The sequence below is a fragment of the Eublepharis macularius genome, chromosome 7 (genome assembly GCF_028583425.1).
Source record: "Eublepharis macularius isolate TG4126 chromosome 7, MPM_Emac_v1.0, whole genome shotgun sequence".
Classification (NCBI taxonomy): Eukaryota; Metazoa; Chordata; class Lepidosauria; order Squamata; family Eublepharidae; genus Eublepharis; species Eublepharis macularius.
This window is the reverse complement of record NC_072796.1, coordinates 15,786,679-15,804,341: the sequence shown is the minus strand read 5'-3', so window position 1 is coordinate 15,804,341 and position 17,663 is coordinate 15,786,679. Positions and strand designations below refer to the sequence as shown.

Genomic DNA, 17,663 nt, shown 5'->3' with positions numbered 1-17,663 from the left:
AATGGTAGTATGGTGAAAAGGAAATATTGCCCACTATTTTTCTCTATTACACAAACATTCACCTGTAATCTATTTTCTACGTTTTTATAACAATATAATCAAGTTTTTCTTCTAGGTTATATACTGTGATCAGATCAAGAGTTTTTAAATATAAGTGCATGCTTATATCTGGGATAGCCCAGATGAGCCTGACCTCGTCAGATCTCAGAAGGTAGGCAGGGGGCGGCCTTGGTTAGTAATTGGATAAGAGACCTCCAATAAAGACCAGGGTTGTAGAGGCAGGCAATGGCAAACCACCTCTGATAGTATCTTGCCATGAAAACCCCACCAGGGGTTGCTATGTCAGCTATGACTTGAGGGCACCACACACACACACAAAACAAACACACACAAATATAAGCACATAGACATGTGTCGTTGTTCTTCCAAAATCATCTTCCTTAATGGGATTAATTAAATAATGGACTAATTCAGACTCTTACCTCCAGTTTTTGGTGTGAGGAGGGCCCTGCTCAACCCGAAGCAAGGCATACCGAGCAGCGTTCAAGGATAACCCCCGGATTCCATCTCCCCACTCTTTTTCAGCTCTTAAAAAGATAAAGGTTTAATCAGTAAAGTCTCTCTTTTTCAAATCCCACACAAAATTGGATATTTAATTATAACCATGCTACTATTGCCTTGTTACGGAAGACAAGTCACTAAAATTCTCTTCAAAACGACAAATCTTTGTAGCACTCTTTTAAAAAACCTGCTTTCCTCAACTTTAAATCTGCAAGAGAAAAGTTTCAGATCTTTCCTAACATGTTTCAGTATCTGAACACAGGTATAGTTACATTTTCATTAACCGGCTTTTCTTTCCAATGGTGCCAAATTTATTGTCACTATACCATGTCCTATGTGGATCACAGGCCAGGATACTATCAGTCTTTCTATAGTTCACTTACATTCTTTGATGAGCCTACAGAGCAGACTAACAGTGAAATCCTAAGCAGAGAGACAGCAGTCTAAGCCCATGGGCTTAGACTGGAGTAACTCTGTTTAGGATTTCACTGTAAGTTATATAGTACAACACTGTTACCTTCATAAAAGCCATTCTATACTTATCCCGGATCACATACTGTACGGGCAGATAAAGTAATGTTAGATCAGGGTCTCACATAATTATACACACATGCAGGGATTTTTTCTGGGGAAAGAGGTGGTGGAACTCAGTGGGATGCCCTCGGAGAAAATGGTCACATGGCTGGTGGCCCCGCCCCCTGATCTCCAGACAGAGGGGAGTTGAGATTGCCCTCCACGCTGTAGCAGTGCGGAGGGAAATCTCAACTCCCCTCTGTCTGGAGATCAGGGGGCAGGGCCACCAGCCATGTGACCATTTTCAAGAGGTTCCGGAACTCCGTTCCACCATGTTCCAGCTGAAAAAAAGCCCTGCGCACATGACTGTTCTTCTCTCATTGCCTTACTGGAAAATCACAGAGGACTTTGCGAAGCGAGCAAGAAATGCGAACACCATTAAACAGAATGTCTTTCTCAAAAAAAACCTTACAAAGTAGTATTTGTACAATATGTAAATGAAGACATGAAGACAGATACCTTCAGTGTGCCCACTCATGAAAATGGCTGAAGACCACAGATATGCAAAAAATGATCACCAATGAGAATTCCCTGATTCTAGGACCCCTTAAAAGTCAACAGCAGATATTATTTACTTCTATGAACTGATTTAAATACAGCTTACCATACTTACGGGAATTTCACTAGTATTTGAGCAGGAAGAAGTTTCTTGCTAAATTTCTTATTTGAGCGGACGTATTAAAATTCAAATATATGTGAAGCCTTACCCTCTATATTCTATGTATTTGTAAATACACCCTGCTATTAGCATGGCAATCAAGGCATAGTACCAAGAGCAAATGAACATCAAGGCGAGGCACAAGCTCATACCCAGGAATGAAAGCGTCCTGAAAGAAGAACACATGCTTTGAATTGGTGACTTCAAAAACACAAAACAGTGATTTTGTATTTGCATCCATATGTAACTTTGGACATTATCCATTTATTTAGTGCATTACCCCAAGAGCCGTAGCAATTAATAAAACAATAAAATCATCACAATACATACAAACAGCACAAAAAGCATAACATCTAAAGATATTATTAAATTACTAGACCTATTAATTGCACAGAATTCTTCAGACACTGCCCTTCCTCAATCCCCCTGCATTTTATAGTTTGCAGGTATTCCTTCAAAGGCACAATTTCCATGACTAAGACACATACAAGAATGTACATGCAAAGAAATCCTCATACTGCTGCTTCTCATGCTTCTTTTAAAAAATATATATTTAACGCAACAATAACCAGCAGTATTTTTATTCCAACTTTTCCCTGAGGAGCTCGTGGGTGTGGTCCAAGAAGCAGGATAGGCCGAGAGATAGATAGGGTGCATTCAGACATCATATCGAGCCTCTGTTAAGGAAGAGGGTGCACGCACACCGCACTGGTCCCTTTTCCCTTCTCACAGGGAGTGCGGCCTAAACCCAGGACACAAACTACGAAAGCAGATACGTAGCTTAACCAGAGTCAGAACTCTAGGCTAGGGACAGGTCTGAATTAAAACCTGGTTTAGAATTCCAAATTGTCAAAAGAAAACCAAGTTTGGTGAGAACTGAGACAGCTTCAGCATGAAAGGAACGCTGGTGGCAACTGGAGATAAAAACCAGGGAAGGAGAAATCAGCCAGCTCAAGTCTCTGGCCGTTTTCATACTGCTTACAGGCCATGGAACATCGCAGCGAACTCCCGGAACGACAGCATCACCCTGGCGCTATTTCGCATGCGAAATCGCGCCAGGAAGACACTGTCGTTCCAGGAGCTCGGCGCCATGTTCCGTGGCTGGTAAGCAGTGTGAAAATGGCCTCTGAGAGCTCAGGGAACCCCTGAGTAGGTGATTTTGAAAAGTAGAATGGGATGTTCAAACTGTTCCCCCACCCCGTGGTTCCTAAGGCCTCAGTTTGTAGATAGGATTTCACAATTTGAGCCTGACAATAAGTTTGCATCTTATTGCATCCTACATTTCTGCAGTGCCGTCCTAAGCAGAGTTAACACCCATTCCAACCCACTGAAGTCAATGGGCTTAGAAGAATGCAACTCTGCTTAAGATAGCACTGTCACTCTCCAACTTACAGCCTTATGGTGTGCTGACTAGGGGGAGCAGAAGAGCGGAGAGAGTACCCGATAGAAAATGGTCACAAGTTCATTGGATACAACTTCCACAATTTTTGGGGTGGGTGGGTAGAGGCACGGAGATATGAATGCTGTTGGCAGTTCAACAGCAGCAAACATGAAACCCCAGAGAGCTTGTTGGGAATCCTTGGAAAGAAGGCTGGCTTGAGGAAGTAGTTCATCATAGTCTACCTGCCACCACCAATTTGGGAGCCTGCTGGGTCGTCCATGAGCCCCAAGAGCCTTAAGAACAATCCTTTAGGGGGCATGGGGGGACCAGCTTCATTCCTCTCCCCCACCTCTTGCCAAAGCCAGTTGTGACACAGGAAATAACTGTTGTTTAAGAAGCAATCAAAATGTAATACTGAACAACCACTCCTTGTTAAGAGGAAGGCAGAAACTTGGTCCAATCCAGCCAATCAAGGAACCACTAAAATTCCTTCCTGGCCCCGTCAACTGGCAACCAGCCAAAGCCCAAAGCAAAGCAATGAAAAGGAAATATGCCAATAACTTGTAATGGAGGAAGAGAAGGAGAGAGCAGTGCAAATGGTAAACTCTGCAGCTAGACTTGCCCTGCTCTTTCCTGTCTCCCATATGTGAATTATTTCAGTTTGGATATTTCATCTTTAGCCTCAGATATTCTCTCTCCAAACCACACCTTTTAAAAGGAACAGAAGAAAGCAACTTTTTATGCACAAGTTTAAAAATTAACCAGGTGATGAAAGGGATTTGTCAGCAGAATGGAACTTTCTTGCCGCTCTCATCTGGCTGCAGCCTGAAATGCCCCCCAAATACTTCTCCTGGGGGATGCGGGGGGGGGGGGGTGAGAGGTCTCTGTGTGTAAAGTCTATTAAGCCACAGCTGACTTATGGTGACCCCACTGGGTTTTCAAGGTGAACAGAGGTTTGCTGTTGCCTGCCTTTGTGTATCAACCTTGGACTTCATTGGCGGTCTCCCATGCAAGTACTAACTATGACCAACTGTCAGGTGCCTGGTGCCACCTGTCATGCTCAGGCTCAGTCCTGCCTGTGGTTGTGATTATGGTTTAACACTTCCTGTACTTTATGTTATGGTTAAATGCCGAAGGTATGTTTTGCCTGAATGGCAAATGCCGCTAGCCTTGCTTCTCAGAGGGCGACGGGAAAGTGGGAAGCGTTTGTTCTCACTGTTATCTGCATACTCCTTTGAACCTGGGAGAGACATTGGCACGACCATGGAAACGCCCATCCATCATTCCCGCTACTTTCCCACGTAGCTGCTTTCTCACTGACTACCAGATGACGTTAGACTGGCGGGAGGGGGCTTGGAAGGCGCCCGCGCTTTTGAGCCTATATTTATTGGATGTTTATATGTAACCATTATTCCTGGCAAAGACAGAGTAAGTGTATGGTACTAGCATCGAATCAATAAAGAACTTTTACTTCTTGAAGTGAAATCTTTTGAGAGTTGCTTGGCATCCTTATACCAACCCTGCTTAGCACCTGAGATCTAATGATCAGGCTAGCCCAGGCCATTCACGTCAGAGGTCTCCAGAGGCAAAAATCACCCTCTCATTCCCTTAGAAGAAACCTTCTGCTGGACCCTCCCCTCTATCTTACGTTCAATGAAATCCGCACATAGTTTATCTGTGTCCAGCAGCAAAGCATAAAATCAAGGCATGCACTGAAAACAAAGTATAATTTTCAATGAGCCTATAAGATGACACTAAGAACACACACAAATATGTCTTTTTGTCATTCAAACAAAGAAATTTGTAAAGGACGTGTAAAGAAACATACCAGTGATAATACTTGAAACGAGGTCTCCAGTTCGGTGTACGCAAGAGAGTCTGGACCGCACATGCCAAGTTTACAAACAGATAGCACATTAGGAAAAACCTGCAAAGAAAAAATACATATTTACAATGTAAAAGAATACCTCCATACTTGCTAATCTCTGGGAACAAAAGAGATATCATAGTAAAAGAAAAGGGCAGAACTATACAAACCTGGTAGTAATCATCAAGGCTACACAAATCTGCCCGTAATTTACTTATTTAAAACATTTCTGTGCTGCTTTTCCAACCATTTCAGGGTTTCCAGGGTGGCAAATATTAAAAATTTCAATCATTAAAACCTAAGAAGCATTTAAAGTATTATAAAACATTTAAAACAATTAAATAAATAAAATAAACACATAAAACAGGGAGGGGGTTAATAAGAATTGGGGAGATCATTAGTAAGATCATTGGTGGCTGGCTGCGGGTGGGGAACAGGGCTTTCCGCAGCCTGGGTTCCCCAGGCTCTGGATGTCACTGTCCCAAGCAGCTTGGTCAGCCTCACCTTGTTGACTTTGGATAACAAAGACTGTTCCTTTCTAGAGGACCTCTGAGAGGGGAGACTGAACTTAATATATTTTTAAAGTTTTATTTTAAGGCTGGAATCTGGGTTTTGCTTTGTTCTATTTCTGCTTCTGGATTTGGTTGTTATGTTATAGTTTCATTGCTGGTCTGATAGTGTTATCTGCTTAGTTTTATTGCTGTTTCTGCTCAATTCTATAAGGATTGATGGTTTGTAAAGTTTTATGTTGCTGCTACGTGTCCTCTGGTGTGTTGCTTATAGTCACTCTGGGTATCTCTGGTAGAAGGACAAGGCATAAATACAGTAAACAGTACGAGAGCCAGTGTGGTGTAGGGGTTAATGTGCAGGCTAGAATCTGGGAGGCCTCGGTTAGAATCTGAGGTCTGCCATGGAAGCTTTCTGGGTGACTTTGGCCGATCATACTCTCTCAGCCTAACCTTCCTCACAAGGTTGTTGTGAAGATAAAATAGAGAAGAAGGAAACAATGTTGTAAGTCCCTACTGGGGAGAAAGGTGGGGAATAAATAAGTAACGAAAATACAAAGATTCCCAAAGGACAACAAGCTATATAACCTCCTGACAAGAGCACAGGCCAATTCAAGGCATATATATAAAAAACCCTACTTCAGTTAACAGGAGATTGCAGTCCTTGTTTGCCTTAGAGGAGGACTTTTTTCTGGGAAAAGAGGTGGTGGATCTCAGTGGGTTGCCCTTGGAGAAAATGGTCACATGGCTGCTGGCCCCACCCCCGAAACTCCAGACAGAGGGGAGTTGAGATTGAGGGCAATCTAAACTCCCCTCTGTCTGGAGATCCGGGGGTGGGGCCACCAGCCATGTGACCCTTTTCAAGAGGTTCCGGAACTCCGTTCCACTGCGTTCCTGCTGAAAAAAAGCCCTGCTTTAGAGTAATCTGCCTCCAAGGGAGAATTACATGTTAGGCTTGACAAGAAGCTTCTGCTGAAAACGGCACCCCTGCATGAAGACCCCCTCCCGAATGAACAGAATCATTTGGGTAAGGTCTTTGTATCATGATGTCATGCATTTCCCCATCCTGCTCCATAAAACCGGTCACCGTTGATGCAGGAACACATGATGCATGAAGTCAGGATACAAAGGAAATGATACTGCGTTCTGGAGAAGGAAGAGAGAAGAGGAAGATACAGCACAGGGGATGTCACGTGTAATCATCAGCTGGCCAAGAAGCTGCAGATCTCCCCCGAGCAGGTGTGCTCGTTTGACCAGTTTCCTTTCTTTCCTCCTCCTCCTTTTCAAAATCGGTAACATCCCTTTCCCCCAGCAGCTTATAAATGCTGGTTTCCCCACCCAACCTCATCAAAACGTGACCACCTTTCCAGCATCCCCTGGAGCCCAAATTAAGGACTAGAGGAACCAATCAGTGCTGTTTTTGTTTTGAAGTAATAATCATTTTAATAAATCACAAAAAACTGTTAAAACCTTCATATGCGTACTTACATAGAAAGAATTGGAGCCACGCTGTCCAGAGAAGCTATAAGAATGCCTATTTCACAGATAAAAGCAGTAAGGAGCAAAGCCCAAGTTGGCTCTCCATTTGATTTCCCATGACCAAATACCTATTTGCAGAAAAGAAAAGCAACATGATCACTTCTGCTTTGAGCCTTTTTTAGGAGAAAGGGAAGGCATAATGTGTTGGTTTTTAGCTTATTCTCAGTAAAGTAGTCCATAAAGCACAACAGCTTGTTAATTTATTAATTAACTTATTTATTTTATTTATTTTCGATTTTTATTCCGCCCTCCCCCACATTTCCAGCAGGCTCAGGGCAGACTTTCTCATTCTGATACACTAGCAATTTTGTTTGTAGAAAACAAAGGAATTTATACCTTTAAATTTCATTAATAAGCCAAACAGTACAGTTTTATATGCTAAGTTATAAACAGTGCATTATATGCTAAAGCAGTAAAATAAGTTTAGATTTGATAAGAAAGTAAGTACTGCATACAGCTCAATTTTATTCCAAATTTCTGCTCCCCATCCCCCAGGAGAAATCTGTTTTCAATAACTTAAAAAATTTCAGGACATTTTACATCTCTACCTTTGGGAGAGGTAAATGTCTTAAGTGCAATATCCCACTGTAGTATATCATTGGGATTTCTCCTGGTTTTACCACTGGGACCTCTTTTTGGTCCTTGCCCTGATCACTCCCCTGCAGTGAGGAATACGGGGGAGGGGCTAGGAAGATTGTGGAAGGAAGTCTGCAAGCCCAAGCCCTGGGGTGGGGGAGGGAGGGATACAGTTCGGCTCCAAGTCCAGAGTCCTGTAATCCAAAAGACACCAAACCTCCTCCTTGGCAATTCAGAATGTTTCTCCTATTCAAAGAGGCTTTGATTTTGGAACAACAAAGTTCAGATGAACTACAGTTGCAAGGCAATAAGGACAAAACATCTGTTTACACCACTGCAGAAAAGGAAAAGTTGGCCACATCTTATGCATATCTTCTGCAGAAAAATTGTAAAAGCACTGAAAACGCTGAAGGCAATAAGGGGGGAAACTCACATGGAGAAACGGTACAATGCCATCTCTTGCAATCGCCTGGAGCAGCCGTGGGGCACCAGTGAGGCTCTGGAGGCCTGCACCACACGTGGAAAAGAACGAGCCAATTACAATGACCCACGGAGAGGGCCACGCCAATGTTCCGATCACTAAGTTTCCATTAACTCCTTCTCCAAATCTTGTGGGGGAAAGACGACATGCAGTATTAGACAAGAAAGAAGAACTAGACGAATGCTGCCAATCTGTCAGCCTGCTAATCCAGCTCATGAAAATTTAGGGCCAAGTTACTTTTAGAAAACATGGAGACGTGGAGATGTAAATGTTTCAGGATGAATGAAAAAGACAATCCGGATGCTGACAAAGGGGAGCTCATTTTTCAATCATTCTAGAGTCCCTTCTGGAACACTGAATGGCAATCAACCTACATACACCCCCGGGATGTATGTTCCTCTATTCTTTAAAAATGATGGGGATGGAGAGTTCTTCATGATCTAAAAATGAACAACATGAATGAGAAGCGAATAAATTTTATGTTACTCACTTGTCCCTCAAGACCACACCTTCTATACAGGCTCCGAAAAGGATGATACAAGACAGATCTGTGATTAAGATTCAAGGAACTTAAAATGGAATATAAAAAGGCATGTAAAATGGCAAAAGGAGAAGGGTCTGCAGGCACGCTGGGGAGCACAGCATTACAGACACAATCAAATCCCAAGAAAGTTAAGTACCTTTAAATTCTATTGATTTCAGTGGGAAAATGATATGCTTATAACTGAGATCAGTAGGAAGTGCGCGGTTTTGGTAGGATTTATTCTTTTCATATATATGTCAAATGATAAGGATTAGGTAAAAAATGAAGAACAGCGTTGCACTGCCTCAAATTTCAACCTAAAATTACGTAATGTACCCAATTCCTGACGTATAAAAGAACGTAAATTTTTAAAACAAATAATTTTATCATGTACTTAAGTATTATAAAACTTCAATGGTATACAGTATAAGTCTGTAGCAATGTCTCTACTTATCAATTAAAATTAATTAAATCAAAATTAAATCTACCAGATGCACTAGGATGGGTTTACCCGTAACAGGAGGATCTGCTACACGTCTGGTTGATCCTGTACCAACATTCCAACTGATTTCCAACATAACAACAAAATATTTAGGACTCCATCAATGATAGGTTTTGCTGTAATGGTTTAGCTGCTTTTGTGTGCCATTCAAAGCAAAAGTCAAACATTTAGATCTCAATACATGCAAGCCAGGCGGTATGGAAGTGGGGTATTTTTAAATTGTGTTAAAAGGATACAGATAAATGATGTTGTGGAAATGGCCAAAATTGTTCCAGTGGGAATGGATTTCTGAGCATCCCGAAGATCTCCCGACCTGTTTGAACCTGCCATGATTCCTAAAATCGGGAATAAAGTATGTGTTCATATTTTGTTTATGATACTGAGGAAAAATTGGGAGAGGGGTTACATTTGATCTGAGGCTGATATATGCAGCCGGACAAGTTTTGCTGAGAAAGACACTAAATGTACATTAAACCAACAAATAAAAATCACAGCATCGCCATTAAGCTAACATGCCAGCACAATTGTACTGAATCATCCCAAACTTCTTGGGTATATTGCCCATCAAGATGGAGAGCTGGAAAGGTGAGCAATGAAATAGCAGCATCAAGGAAGACTGACTGGAGGATACTGCAAAGGTTAGAAGGCTGCAAAGAACTGAGAGGGGCCAGCTTTTGTGCCCACATTGGGGTAGTGTGTCTGCGTGGTTTGCAAAGTGTTAATCCTTCAAGAAAATCCAAGTTCCATTGGCTTTAAGAACTCCTATAAATACCTGCTGAGAGGGTGTGCAAATTGAACGAACAAACCAATCCGTCAGGGGCAGGGATGAGATTTTAATTCCTGCGGTTTCTGCTACTCGTTATTTACGTGCATGTAATCTAATGTAATATTGCTAGATTTCTTTTAAAGGACTGCATTGAACGTACTTTTCATACAGCTTGGAAAAAAAGCTCTGATGAAATCAAGTTATTTAAATTTTCCTTTTTTAAATTAGAAAATAGCTTGGTATGCCAAGTCCAGTTGCGGTACGAGTTGAGGGGAGTTCATCCATTATCAAAAGACAAACACACAAAGAACGGCCTATCTCTGTACTCAGGGAAAGGAAAAGAGATGGGGGAGACCGAAGTGAAGCTAGAAGTGCAGAAGTTCAGGTTGTACACTGGAAACATCTATGGAAGAATGGCCTGTCTGTCTGTCTGTCTAAGTTTCCAGTACAGCACAACCTCTATCAATACTTTTAGCCAACTGACTGTTATCAGAACAATGATGACCCTGGCTAATCTACCAAGTGCCAAGTCTATTCTCTGCATGAAAGGAGTCCATTCAGCTTCTTCCATTACTTACAGGAATCAAAGCCGCAAAGAACAAGACAAAGATTATATTTTTTCAGGCGTGAAAAAAGATGCTGACAACATTCCAGTTCGTTTTCTCTCCTGGCAGCCATACTAAAATAACACACTCTGGTCTCATACTGTACCCCAAATAGTATTCTGTGCCAAGAAAACACAAATGCAGAGTCAAGAAGAAAACGACTGAAGGCCTTAAGTGAACATCAGGCAGCTTCACAGGCCACTGAAGTTCTGGAGAGTCCCAAAAGGCAGAGGTTTTGTTTTTTACATCGAGTATCCAGGCTGCAAACTTGAAAAAAAGGCTGGACGTTACAAAAATTCAATGGATGAAAGGATTTCCTTCTGCTAAGGAAGAAGACTGCTCACACAGATGAAAGGAGCCATTGGATGCAACACACATGCCAATTTCCCTGCAAAATTTTGTTTATATGGAATTTCTGAAATGAAATTTCAGAGGGTTGGACTAGATGACCCTAGAGGTACCTTCCAACCCTATGATTCTATGAATAGTGCTTTCTATGTAGACCCTTGGCAGTCAGGCTCTGGTTTTCGGTTCCTGTTGTCTAGCAGCAGAGTTAGTGACTTGCCTGCATTATAACCTTGCAGATAAACTGTCACAGATATAACCAGAAATATAGGGAAACTGTTGCTGGATTTGACCAAGAAAAATCGTGAGACGTCTTTGAATACAGAAACAGGGCTAGCCCAGCTCCATAGCTAGACATGCAAAGAACGGAATCTAGAGGCCTAGAATAGAACAACCTTGGAATGGGCCATGACACAGAGAAGTAACACAGTTGTATGCCTTTAGGCAGATTAGAAGAGACATCTAACCCATATCAATAGATATGGGGTGTCCAGGTCCAAGCGCATCTGAGAATGACAGAAATGTCTGACTTCACAGAAGCTGAAGATATACATCAAAGATGGGTGTATTGGTTGAGGGCCAAATATGTATGAGAAACTTGTAATCACTAATATTACATGGACTTTGTTAAGATAAAAAATAGTTCATTCTGGCTAACCATTTTTATACACTTTAAGAAGATATTTCAAATATGGATACTCTTGTCAGGTGTTTTGGTTAGTCAAGAATGTCCTCCCTTCGAAGAGGGAGAGCGAGTTACTGCAAGGAAATGGTTTTGAAATCCTGTAAATATGACAAGCTGAACAGATTGGGAACTTCTTCCTAGAAGGGGCTTCTTGTCTGTGACCACTGTATCTTTGAATAAGGTTCTTCCTTGGATTCATGTAATTGGTCTCCTTTAATTATCTAAGTAGTTATAATTAATGGTATGATCTTCTGTTGATTTAGCTAATATTAAAGAGTGCTGCATAATCATGTCTTAATAATAAAGGCTTAGAAAGGAGGCAAAGATTCTATAATTGTACAATTTGTGTTCAATACCTGGTAACAAACCTAAAATCTTATTTGTGGTGTACCTCTTGCCAGGAGTTAAACAATCTGATATAGGAAAGCTAGCTAGATGCTTCTTAAGTGCATGCCTGTATCAGAATCAGTTCTGACCAGAGTCATCCAGAAAATACATCAATATAATAAGTTCTACAAACAGTCTGTGGTTGAACATCCATTTCTTATATTCTGGTATCTGGGGCAGTGAAGAGGAGGGAGAGAAAGAAATAAGATGTTGAGTTGCTTCTTCAACAAGACAGTGGAGAAAGACACAGATGGGGCAGACCAGTTCTAATAGTACTATTTCCACTGGGTTCCAGAAAGTAGAGGAATGTGTCCACTACTCTATGATATGCAGATGTGGGAGTGTTTTCAGCATATTCTAGAGTGCTTTTTTCAGTCCAAGTGGAGCAGGATCAGCCCCAACATGCCTGACCAACATCCTGTATGCCCCCTGCCCTAGTATACTCCAGAATCTCCTGTAGCATGCAGGATTTCCCTTAACAGACAAGTGAATGTGGGAAAGGTTCCTTGAAGAATACGTGCTGGAAACAAACAGTGGCAGAAAATTAAAAGCAGTTAAGAAATGGGGGGAAAGCCTAAAGCATGGAAGAAGTTTTCTTAAATGCTGAATTCTAATTCCTAGTCAGGCAAGGATATGGATTAGGGCTATTAGGCAAATGCAAGTATAATTAAGAACACACAGTATCATTTCAGCTATATGCTTGAAATACAAGTGTACATTTGTGAGAGAAGTTACCTGTCACAGATGGAAAATAAATCCCTACTAGTATAGTGAAATAGGTCATGATATCTGAAAAAACGTAAGGGAGATCAAGATCTTTTGCCTCTTCTGGCACAGGAACTGATGGCTGGTTCTGTTTCTCCACAATTGAACCTTTGTCTCCATATACACTCCACAAATTATCTGTATGGAAACATCAATTTTGGTCATTTGCACTAGGTTTTTTTTAATACACACGACATTATGTGAGGCCTTCAATATCCCTCCAATACACAGTTCACCCAACCATAACATAGAAAAAACCTCATTAGTCAAGTAACTTGAAGTTTCAGGAACATGACATAAGATCATTAGGTGAATGACAAGAACAGGGGACAACGCATGCAACCTAAAGCACCTGCTGAGTGTAAATGGATGTAAGCATGCATGCATTAAACCAGGGACAGGCAATCTCCTGCATATGTACCAACAGCAGCACATAAGACTATTTTGCTTAGTGCTCCACCCATGCTACCAAGGCATTGGCAGCTCTGGTCGGTTCCAGTTCCATGGGAGAAGGAGTGGCCCCCTCTTCACTTGCCAAACCTGAACAGCCATCAGCTGAGTCCATCCATGAGATGTGTGCAGAGCCGCTGGGGCTTGGCTTACAGAAAGGAGAGAGCCCAGTAAAATTATCATTGCTCCTGGAGCTGCTGGCACTGTGCTGTCCTATAGCCCCATGTAAAGAACCAAACAAAAACAGCCTATGACTTTAAAACTCTTTCCATAAGACTTCCTTCTTCTCCCTACTAAAGCTGGTTGTCTTACTGCAGAAGTACACATAGGCTGATTCCGCACACGTTGGATAATGCATTTTCAATGCACTTTATCAATCGTTTGAGGTGGATTTTTTGTTCCGCACACAAAAAAAAATCCGTTCCAAATGATCTCTAAAGAGGATTGGAAGTGCATTATCCAACGTGTGCGGAATCACTCATAATAAGGAAAACATGGGAGTAACCAACTCACTGCAGTTTGTGAACTTATAACAGACTGAAGGAGATATTCACATTGGGGCTGCAGTTAGTGTGAACTGGCTCAAAACAGATCAGAAGCTTAAATACATCCTTTCCATTTGAAAACTCTTTGTTCACATGTGGCTTTATATAAGATCAATTGTGTAATTCCCTCTTATTTATAGTAGAGTAAGATTCAAGTCCAGTAAAGACCAACAGGATTTCCAGCTCTCAAGAGTCAAAGCTCCCTTCGTCAGATACAAATCAGAGCTTTGACTCTCTAAAGGTTATTCACTGGAAATCTTGTTGGTCTTTAGGGTACTACTGGATTTGAATCTTGCTTTTCTACTGCAGACTAACACCACTACCCACCTGAAATTTACTCATAGTAGTACTATAGTTGTAAACTTACCGATCAGGACCCTACTTGCAACTCCAGGGATTCCCTGGATTTGTGTGACATTGTTACGTTTAAAATATTCATTGCATGTTGCATTTGATGAGGCACTGTCACAGAAAAGATCCCACAGCTCCGTAGCCACTGTTGTATTGCCCTTTTCAGTATATTTGGCACAAGGGAAATTCTTCTGCCTTGACAACGTGCGGTTTCCAAGTAGACATATACTAGAAATTAAAATAAATACCAACATAAACAATGGTGGAGGGTTTTGTGCAAGCAAAGATAATCACTTTAGAAGGTCTGCTCAAAGCACAAACATAATGCTGTTCCATTTGGGAAAAAAATTCACAATTGAAAAATATAAATTTTATAAACATGAGAGAAGTTTGTTTTAAAAAAATATTCTCGCTTTCACTTATGCTGCTGGCTCTGCTTATTAGTATATGCACACGACGACTAAGAAAGTTCAGTAAAAGAATCAACCTACTGAGTGATAATATCTGGCATTAAGCCGACATTTGGCTTCTTGACAATGGCCCCACAAAACAGAGTCATCCTTTGTTAGTCTAGATTAATGAAAATAATGCCTTTCCCCAGAGAAACAAAAGAATATTTTGGAGAAAACAGAGCAGGCACATATTTGTGATACAGTCTATGATGCATAGAGACTTTAGTGCAGGCATCACAGGCTTTCATTCTGAATTAATCCATCCGAAGTAAAAATCCGATGAACAGTGGAGTGCTGAACTAAAATGGATTCTAGTAACGCGGATTAGAATTGCTCCACCGAACAATGAAAATGCAACGAGCGTGAGAAAAATCCACCCTTCAACTACTGATATTTTGACAGAGCTGATTTTTAACATCCCTTCGTCCCTTTACATCCCCACTTTGGATAAAGTGGCAGATTTCCCCCTGCATTAGAGAACATTAAGAATGGGACATCAGTTATTCCAGATGTCTCATAATTTTGTTTATAGCACACTGGATATTGTTTCCTCACTGTGGGCACGGCTGAAGATTTTTGTGCTGCAATGCTTCGCTTAAACATCTCAACCAAGTAAACGGAAAAAAAATTGGATCTTATACACTGCAAATGTTCTTGGGGTGGAACTTCCCCACCTCCTCCTTTCCACTGCAGTATGCCATGCTTGCTGGAATCCTACTCCTAGAGGGTAAGTGAACCCTTGGGAACAGCACTTGATGAACTGCAAAAGAACTCCAGCGGGAGGGGGAAACTGGTGGAAGTGCCACTTATGGGAATATAACGAGACACAGGATCCAACCCCAAAATATTTAAAATATACTATAATCAACATAATCAACATACTCAACATACTCGACATAATCAAAAACCTTTTTTAAAAAAGTCTTACTTACGGAAAATCTGGTGGGTCGAAAGCAGTTTTGATAACCCCCGCATAAATAGCCATGATTGAAAGGATCACACAAGCCAGGAAGACCAGCGCCAGCTTATTGACGTATTTAACGCCCACAAACACAACTACGGCCATCAGAGCAACGGTGCACGTCCCGTACACTCTCATATTGTTCAGCATGGCCTCTTCCACTTCAGTCTTTTCTTCTGCTTTAAAAATAGCAGCGTTGGGGGAAATATATTTCTGTAGGAGAAACCAATATTGTGCAGTTTTAACACACAGTTTTTAGCCCATTATATTTTTATCACTTCTGCAGCACACCTAGAAAGCAACAGGGCCATTCTTCTGGAAAGCTGGTTCTTAAAACGAAAGGAAGATTTATATCAGGAAAAAACTGCACTTGAGGGGAAGAATTTTCACATTGTTGAATTGGGGTTTTTTCCCTGTTATCAGTGAACGAAATAAATGATGGTGTGTGTGATTTTTTTGCATGATATGTGTTTTCTGTTATCAAGTGTACTTTATGGGGTTTGGTCACAAATTGGAAAACTTCTTTTGAAATTTTCCCTCTCTGAAACAGCATGATCAATGAAAGATAATGACTACCCTTTTAATTACTGGAAACTGCCTGTTATAGAAAGAGTGCTGTCACAATTGACCTATTTGTTTTCTAAGCATGGATTCTTTTAAAATCTGGATGCTGCTGGGTCTAACTGCTCTTATGAGGAAAGGAGTGAATTTTCACTTGATAAAAAAGTCCGGGGTCTGGGTCCCAGCCCCCAGACTTGGTAGGAGGGAACAGCAGGTCAACTGGGCGGACATGCATACAGAGGGGGCAGCCAGCAGCCAGCAGGTCAACTGGTCAGCCAGCAGACAGCAGGTCAACTGGTCGGCCGGCTGACAGCAGGTCAACCGGTCTGATTGGCAGGCAGAGGGGGCGGCTGGGGGACAGCAGGCCAACCCCTCCCATGGGCAAATGGGGCCAGAACCTGCCAGTGCCAGGGGCAAGGGGCAAAGGCCCAGGGCCTCAGGAGGCAGGGGGAGACAGAGAGAGGCCAGCGAGTCCCACTCCCCTAGGAAAAGAAAGGGGACTAAGCAAGGCGGAAGGGGGCAAGGGCAGAGGGATTGGGGGCCCAGCAGTCACCCACCCAAAGGCCTTACCTGAGGAGGAGAAGCAGCAGCAGCCCCAACAACCCAAAGCCACGCCCCAGCTAGAAAATAGTAGCCTGGCCCAGGAGTTGCCAAAAGCCAAGCCACTCCAGGTGGGGCTAGTGGAGGCACTCGGCATGAAGCCCTGGGCAACCAGCCAAGGAGCCGCAGCTGGACCCACCTTCAGCCATCAGCTCAGCCAGGGAGGCCGGGCTGCTAGCCAGGGAACTGCAGCTGGACAGGCCTTCAGCAATCAGCCAAGGCAGGGAGGCTGGGCAGCCAGGGAACAAGGCACAGCTGGTGCTGGTCAGTGGGGCCAGATCAGCTACCCCAGCTGCAACTGCTTGGTGCAGCCCAAGACCAGGCTGGAAGAGGGGTGGGACAGTAGAAGGAAGCCCTATAAAAGCTGGCTGGGAAGAGCCCTGTGGTGGTGGGTGTGAATGAGGAGTGATGATGTGGAGTGAGGACGGTGCAATGCAAGAGTGGAGGTGTGGAGGAGAGTTCTGGAAGGAGGGGATGAAGAAGGACACAGGGGGCAAGCAGGCCAGGTTGAGCAGGCCAGCGAGTGGACTGAGAGGGAGTCTGGGTGAGGTATACCGCCCCTCCTTCCACAGAGCAGGGTCCTGCAGCATCCCTGGCCCCCCTATGACGTCAGGAGCAGACCGCCCAGGGCCACACCCAGCGGCAGCGGCGGCACGCCCTGACAAGTTGGTGGCCCGTACGGGGAAAGTCGTTCCGACGCAGGCGCCAGTCGAAGGGATGTATCCCAATGCCGTAGCCCCAGCAGACCTCAGACTGTGGCTAGAGGAATGCTTGGACAGGATGTGGAGGAAGCTGGAGGCGGCCTTCCAAACAGCTCAGGCAGAGCTAATGCAGGCCGTGGAGCAGCGGATGCAAGCCTGCACCCCCACAGCCTCCTCACCAGTGGTATGTGCGTTGGCTTGGGAAATTAACCCGCCAGCTGGCAAGAGGATAGAGAGTCTGCGCGCCACCGTGAGGATAGGCCGGCAGAGCCTGCAGGCCCTGTTGGACTCAGGGAGCGCAGTCTCGGCGATCCACACCCAA

General features: G+C 43.0%; 1 protein-coding gene across 3 annotated transcripts in view; it reads right to left on the bottom strand.

The window, feature by feature from the left end:
- Positions 1–17,663, bottom strand: part of SLC12A7 (solute carrier family 12 member 7) — a 149,175-nt gene that overhangs the window by 40,014 nt on the left and 91,498 nt on the right. For all 3 annotated transcript variants that reach the window (XM_054984356.1, XM_054984357.1, XM_054984358.1), the window contains exons 7-16: positions 15,451–15,692; positions 14,083–14,294; positions 12,691–12,858; positions 9,404–9,502; positions 8,633–8,690; positions 8,095–8,269; positions 7,035–7,153; positions 5,002–5,100; positions 1,842–1,961; positions 483–587 (exon numbers count right to left, since the gene is read on the bottom strand). In XM_054984356.1, coding sequence (XP_054840331.1) covers positions 483–587; positions 1,842–1,961; positions 5,002–5,100; positions 7,035–7,153; positions 8,095–8,269; positions 8,633–8,690; positions 9,404–9,502; positions 12,691–12,858; positions 14,083–14,294; positions 15,451–15,692 — 1,397 coding nt within the window. The remainder of the gene's footprint in view (positions 1–482; positions 588–1,841; positions 1,962–5,001; positions 5,101–7,034; positions 7,154–8,094; positions 8,270–8,632; positions 8,691–9,403; positions 9,503–12,690; positions 12,859–14,082; positions 14,295–15,450; positions 15,693–17,663) is intronic.